Source organism: Gastrolobium bilobum, unplaced genomic scaffold (genome assembly GCF_033153095.1).
Source record: "Gastrolobium bilobum isolate Gb01-03AN ecotype WA unplaced genomic scaffold, APGP_CSIRO_Gbil_v1 utg41031, whole genome shotgun sequence".
NCBI classification, from domain to species: domain Eukaryota; kingdom Viridiplantae; phylum Streptophyta; class Magnoliopsida; order Fabales; family Fabaceae; genus Gastrolobium; species Gastrolobium bilobum.
This window is the reverse complement of record NW_026895403.1, coordinates 46,787-53,860: the sequence shown is the minus strand read 5'-3', so window position 1 is coordinate 53,860 and position 7,074 is coordinate 46,787. Positions and strand designations below refer to the sequence as shown.

The window sequence follows — 7,074 nt, the reverse complement described above, 5'->3', positions numbered from 1 at the left end:
AATCGCAGGTGAAAACGTGAAAATAAAACCTTGCATGAGAAGGTAGAACTTGTTTAACCTAACGGCGTTGATTGCGCAAAAATAAGGCGAGGACAGAGGAGAGCTTGAGCGAGAGAGCCTTGTATTACATTTACGTGATAATTTAATTTTTTTCTTTGTAATAAAATATTATAGCAATAGACAATAGTCATACGTATAAGTAGATTGATACATACTCTATCTTTATTTATTTATTTATTTATTTATCATTTTCAACCTTTATTTTCAATATTTATTTACTTACGCTTTCTTGAAAGGAGATGCTAGCATAGTTGTTAAAATCTCGATTTATCACTACGATTTTACGTTTTTACGATTTTTTCATCAAAATAATTTGACCAATATTTCAAACATTGTTATGATTTCTTACTATTTTTTTACGTTATAATTTTACGTTTTACGATTTTTTAACCCCTTTTAATTTTAGTTAAAATCTCAATTTTAACATCAACTAGAGAATTTCCACGCACAAAGTTGTGGTCGTTGAATTTAGAAAATTAAGTTGGCCAAAACTCAAAAGTACAACTATTGCCTCCTAATTGACATCTGGCAATGAGATAAACGTGTCACAAAATTTCAATCAATGACGTTTGTACTTTCAATATTATATAATGAAAATGATATATTCACTTAGTCACGCACTAAAATTCTTACATTCATTTTAATTTTCTTACTTTTACGTACATTTTTAGTAGAGCGATAAAATTATATATATATTTTCCTTTTATTATCATATTTACTTTCATATTAGTAGTAGAAGATAGATTTTCTTCGTATTGATATCCTTTTATTATTTGATTTCCATTTCAAACCGACACTAATCAACACATTGCTTAGACACTAATCAAACAAAAATGATGATGTAAATCAAAAATAAAATTATCAAATCTAAATAAAACCAAAATAAAAAATATTAACCCAGTTATGAATAAGTTAGCTCAAATACCAAATGCATATAAATTTAACGAGTAAAAAAAATCAAAACAGAAAAACTACAAAAAAAAATTGTAACCAAGAGATGTCTATTCCTAAATAAGGGGAAAAAAAATGAAAAACAAAAACTATTATGGCTGCTATGGATGATGACCACGTTGTGGACCTGTGGTCTTGACTCAATATATGTATAAGAAAAAACCATTCACTTTTTTCTCTTTGTTATAGAAAAAGTGCCATAACTTGTTCAGAAACCTGAGGTTTTCGTTCATTGTTCTTCCAACATGGGAAAACAGAACACACAATCCTATGATGCAACAAAATTCTCTGTTCTAAACTGCATCGACCTTTCCAATCCTGACATCAACCAATCCGTGAATTTGCTCAAACAGGTTGGTTTTTACACAACTTGGGTCAATTCACTTTCTTTGAATTGTAAACTTTTTTTTTTTCTATGTGATTGATCATTATTTTGTTATTTTTTGTTTATTGGGGTTGTAAACAAAACAAAAGGCATGCTTGGATTCTGGTTTTTTCTATGTTGTCAATCATGGAATAAGCCAGGAATTCATGGACGAGGTTTTTGCACAAAGCAAGAAATTTTTCACCCTTCCTCACAAGGAAAAGATGAAGGTTCTCAGGAATGAAAAGCATAGGGGATATACACCTGTTCTTGATGAACTACTTGATCCTGAAAACCAAGTACATGGTATGTACCTTAATTGCATGTTTATATAGTTTCTGCCATGTTTTTTTTTTTTTCTTCATCTTTTTCTGAGCCTTGATATCCTTTTCCCTGCTGGGTTAAGTAGGAGATTACAAAGAAGGATATTATATTGGAGTTGAAGTAGCTGAGGATGACCCAGAATCGCATAAACCTTTTTATGGGCCAAATAAATGGCCTGCTCCAGGTAAATGAGTCAAAATTTTGGCCTTTTGAGACTTTTGTAGATGAAAAATATAATTTTTACCAAATAATTCATCCCTTTCCTTGAATTTTCTTTTGTTGTTTTTCTTTTCTTTTTTGAGTAAACACCCTTTTTAGTCACTGGCAATAAAATAAAATGGTCCCCGGCAATATCAAGGTCACGCTGGTTGACAAATCAGCATCCATCTCAGGGACCTTTTTAGTTCTTTTTTCATAATTTTAGGGACCAATTTGATCTTTTTTTATTGCCAGGGACTAAAAAAGATTTCATGGATATTCTCAGGACCCACTAAAAATGGTGTTTACTCTTCTTTTTTTAACCTTTTCATGAACTTTGTTGCCATGTAGATATTCTGCCTGGTTGGAGGGAGACTATGGAGAAATACCATCAAGAGGCATTGTACGTTTCAGTGATTTTATTTATCTGTAATAACATGCAACCTTACTACTAGCCCTTTTGATCATTTTACCTGAATCTTTTATATTGAGCATATTTTTTGGTTTTAAACAAACATTTTTTGCCCTGAGTCCTTATCCACTGGCTTGTTCCCTTGTTATTTCTTGCCATGCTGGGAGTAGATTGAAGCCTTATTTTTCTTTATTTTCTTGTGAATGTTATTGCTCTCTTTGTAAGTAAAAGATAATTGATCATATTTAACTGCCTTGTTTGTTTATTTGGACTCAATTTCTGTATTATGTTTAGTATTTATCAGCTTAAAGGAAAAGGGCTTCTCATATTTGTCATATTTTTTTTTTTTTGGTCCGGTTTGTTTTACTGGGGAATCCAGAGAAGTAGGGAAAGCAGTTGCAAAGATGATTGCCCTAGCACTTGATTTGGATGCTAATTTTTTTGATCAACCAGAAATGCTGGGAGAGCCCATTGCAACTCTACGATTGCTGCACTACGAAGGTATTGAATCGGTTTTCTTGGTGTTTTGTAACTGGTACAATTACAAAGAGAAATAACTTATACAGTTGTATTCCTCCTTGTTCCATGAAGGTCAAGTCTCAGATCCCTTAAAAGGATTATATGGAGCTGGAGCTCATACTGATTATGGTTTAATTACTCTGTTGGCAACAGATGATGTCTCAGGTCTTCAAGTAAGAAGGCAATTGATATTGAGATTTCTTTCAATGTTACGAATATTGCGTAATTAATTAAGAACATTAATGTCTTGTATTGATGAATGTCTTGTATTGCAGATATGCAAGGATAGGGATGCTAAACCTCAGATATGGGAAGATGTGGCACCATTGAAAGGGTTAGTTCCTTTGTCACTTTAGGTTTAATAGGTTAAAAAAAGACGGTTATGGTGTTATGCAGTAATTGAAATTCTTCTTTGTTGTTCATCCTGACCTCTTAATTCAGGAGATAATTTCTAAAAAATTTCAGACATGCCCTTTTTCTTTCAAGACTATTTCTTCTGGATTTGTTTATCCTAATGCTGTAGCCAGGCTTTCCGATTTTCATTCATATCAATCTATATGTATATGATGGGATTGTGTAAGAAGTCTTACCTTTCATTTGACAGCATCACAGTACACCACAAAACAATTCAACCAAAGTAAAATTACAATTATCTGCCTAAGCTAATATATTTGTAAAATTTCTATTCTTTTTGAGCTGAATCATATCATGTACTAAACATTTATCAAGCCCTTATACTGAACTGTTTACATAATTTAACTGATTGTTTATGTTGCAGAGCATTTGTAGTGAATCTTGGTGACATGCTGGAGCGGTGGAGCAACTGTATTTTCAAGTAAGAAATCTTTCCTACTTTTGAGTATTTCTGAGCTCGATTGAAGGCAGGCATAATTCTTGACCTTAGAGGAATGTATATGACTGATTGACAGCTTTTGTATGTGCTTGTATTTTATGAAAGATTGATTTGTGTGATGGTCAAGCTACTAGTGGGTGTCCTGCATTGTTGTGCTATAAGTATTTTTTTTCTATTTCTAATTGTTGTCTGCAAACTATTTTCACCTTCTTCAGTTAATTGTGGCCCAAGTTGGCTTGCTATTATTGTTAATTATTAACAGAAAGAGATAAATTCAAGGATGAAGAGTGGAGTTTGTGTCTTGTTCAGACACTGCTCTGAAATTAATTTAAGTAAAAAAAGCTTGTAAATTAATAACACATAAAAGCTAAAGATATAGAACTAAAACAATACGGCTAACGAAAACATCCCTATATATCTAACAGTTATTATTATTTTTCCGCAAAAGAAATAGGTCTTTAACATAATATTTCCTCATCATTGTCTGTGACTACACTTATTGCCATGAGAGTTTCCTTGATGATAGATTTAGCTCTTAATGAGTAAATAGTAATTGCATGTGCATATGGTCCATCACTTGTGTATTTATAGGACTCGTAATAATTTAGGGCATTTATGCAGTATATGTTTTCTTTGGCTGCTTGAATGAAAATTGTAAGCTGAAATTGCATGTGTATATACTCTTAAGTATTTTTACGTGCTCTTATGAAACTTTAAATATTGTGTGGTATTCAATCATTAGTTTCCAGAAAGAAAACATTCTTATATATTGATATTTAAAACCTAAGCCAAGTAAAATATGTGATTAGACCTTTGGTGTATCTTTACAGTTCATCCTTGTTCATTTAAATTTTATTCATTGTATAAATCAACAATTTGCTTTGCATATATGCTCAGGTCCACACTGCACAGAGTTCTAGGAAATGGTCAAGAGAGATATTCTGTAAGCCTCAGTTTTTTTTTTCTGGTTCAACATTTTCTTCTGTGGATTTTGATTTTTAATTTCATTGCAAAGCCAGTATTGCATTGTTAATCTAAATTTATTCTGCCTCTCACAAGACCCTGCTGGTTGTGTGTGTTTGAATTTTCAAATTGCAGATTATATGTATTTAGGGGAAAGTACTTCTTATGTGACTGCAGAAGAGAAAAAGTGCAGCAACACAGGATACGCGTCCGAATCCTTGTTTTTTTTTTGATAGAATCCGCACGTGTATCCTAGGATCCGCACGTGTATCCTAGTGTTAAAATTTGCTGCAACTTTTCTCATTAGCAGTCACATGAGAAGCGACGGACCCATGTATTTATCTCCTAATAAGTCAACATTTCATGCTTTAGCATGTAGTTCTCTACTATCTTCTGCTAGCATTGGAATTCACAATGATAACGACAAATATAGGTTATATGCCATGTACCAAGGTCTTTCTGCAGCATCAATTAGCATTTATTAGCATCAATTAATGAAAGGTTTAGATTGGTATCAATTTGTCCGGATTAGTATCAATTAGCATTAGCATATATTGGCTTTACCTTTTTAGTATTCCAATTCCTTGTTATAAAGGTATAGTGGCTGTATGGAAAGGAAGCAATTATCTTCTTCAATTACTTTCTTTCAATCATTCTCTTCTCTTGTAAAAGGTATAGTGCTCTTGTAAACGGGATTCTAACATGGTGGAGGTAGGAGTTGATGAAAGCACCAGTTGTTTAGAGAAATTCTAGAATGGACAGAATTTGCTGAGAGAAATAACAGAGGAGATGGGAGAGGGAGAGAGAGAGAGAGAGGAATAAATGAGAGAATGATTGGAAAAAAAGGAATTGAAGCAGATAATTGCTTCCTTTTCCAATCATTCATTGTGACCTTTATAACAAGGATTTGAAATACTATAAAGATAAAATAAATGCTATTACTAATTGATCCTAATCATGATTAATTAATATCAGTCTAATCATTAAGCTAATAAATATTAATTAATACCGGGCGAACACCTTGGTGAGTAGTTGATATTCCCTTTTGCTGAGCCAATACATCTTGGTTACATAGTTGATATTCTCTTTTGTTTACATAGATAGTGTTAGAGTTATATTAAAAACCATTAATGTAACTTCATCCAACAACTTAAGCTTTTGGGTTGAATTGGTTCTTTACATGGTATCATAGTCTCAGTGTACCAGGTTCGATCCTCGCCGCCTTCCATTTTCTTTGTGGAATTTCTTAGCACAAGTAGGCTGGACCTGATGCATCATCCACCTTTCAAGTCCAATGGACTTTCTTGTGAGGGTGCGTGTTAGAGATATATTAAAAACCATTAATGTAACCTCACCCAACAGTGGGTTGAATTGGTTCTTAATAAGTGACAAATTGTGAATCTTCTCCATGTTATTCTTTTCCAAAAATTTAATCTGTACAATATTTTACCCATTCCTTGATTATGAATCTTTTTTATCAGTTTTAACATACAGAAAGCTTGGCTAAATCATGTCATTTGCTTATCCCAGTGTTGTTGTTTTCTTTTAACAGATTGCATACTTTTTGGAGCCTAGTCATGATTGTCTAGTGGAGTGCTTGCCAACTTGCAAATCAGATAGTAATCCACCCAAGTGAGTTAAATTCTCCATCTATAAATTTGATAGCATATTGTGTTAAAAGATATAGAAAAACCATTAATGTAACTTCACCCAGTAGCTTAAGCTTTTGAGTTGAATTGGTTATTTACATATCGTATGTTACAAAGTTAATATCACGGTCAGAAAGTAGGAGGCAGTTACATTAGGGAGAGTGAAAAATGAAGATGTGCTTTATGTAATGATCCTTAAATTGTCTTACATCTCTGCATTTTCTCTTTTTCCCAGATTTCCTCCTATCTTATGCCGGGACTACCTGAGCCAGCGCTATAATGATACTCATGCTGATTTGAAAATTTACAAGAAACAGCCAACTTGAGTTGTCAATCATTTGGAGATTTTTGTGTTTTAACCTTATCAATTACTTTAAGCATTTTGAACTGCATATTTTATTAGGAATAACAGTGTCAATACATTAGCCATGTTATATATAGATTTAGTTTAAATGGCAAATTAGAATTTTTTATTATTTTGGGGTTGTGGGGGTAGGGGGAGTTTGCTGTTTGGTTAGTGCTTGTTGTTAAACATAGAAGAAAAACATATATGAAATTAGCCACGAGGTGTATTATTTTTTGTTCAATTCTAAATTTGGTGAATGATAGAAGGATGAAATTACTATTGCTTCGTTCCCTTGCTTTTAGTCCATTCAATTTCTAATACGATTTGCAATGTAAGCTATTGTTTTATTTACTTTTATTTGTAGTGTTTTATTTAGGACATGGTTTTGTCATTAATAGCAGGTTCAACAAAGTGCTATCTCAAGCTCTTCATAAA

The 7,074-nt window shown here is 32.6% G+C and overlaps 1 protein-coding gene across 3 annotated transcripts; it reads left to right on the top strand.

Annotated features, from left to right (window-relative positions):
* The first annotated feature begins 1,216 nt into the window (after nucleotides 1-1,216).
* LOC133309516 (2-oxoglutarate-Fe(II) type oxidoreductase hxnY-like) lies at nucleotides 1,217-6,855 on the top strand. 3 transcript variants are annotated; one of them, XM_061510310.1, is made up of 11 exons: nucleotides 1,217-1,364; nucleotides 1,486-1,681; nucleotides 1,785-1,883; nucleotides 2,249-2,300; nucleotides 2,689-2,810; nucleotides 2,901-3,001; nucleotides 3,104-3,162; nucleotides 3,607-3,663; nucleotides 4,579-4,624; nucleotides 6,197-6,276; nucleotides 6,529-6,855. In XM_061510310.1, exons 1-11 carry the CDS (start codon nucleotides 1,257-1,259, stop codon nucleotides 6,617-6,619), a joined length of 1,011 nt encoding a protein of 336 aa, XP_061366294.1. In that variant the 5' UTR covers nucleotides 1,217-1,256; the 3' UTR covers nucleotides 6,620-6,855. The 3 variants fall into 3 exon arrangements, with proteins under 3 accessions (XP_061366294.1, XP_061366301.1, XP_061366286.1); XM_061510317.1 differs by having other exon boundaries at nucleotides 2,249-2,302; nucleotides 2,760-2,810; XM_061510302.1 differs by having other exon boundaries at nucleotides 1,782-1,883.
* Nucleotides 6,856-7,074: the final 219 nt, after the last annotated feature.

Coding starts and splice junctions, on each gene's coding strand:
- LOC133309516 (XM_061510302.1), top strand. CDS start 1,257: ATGGGAAAACAGAACACACAATCCTATGATGCAACAAAATTCTCTGTT. Junction 2,811..2,900: donor ACGATTGCTGCACTACGAAG/GTATTGAATCGG, acceptor TGTTCCATGAAG/GTCAAGTCTCAGATCCCTTA. Junction 3,664..4,578: donor TGGAGCAACTGTATTTTCAA/GTAAGAAATCTT, acceptor ATATATGCTCAG/GTCCACACTGCACAGAGTTC.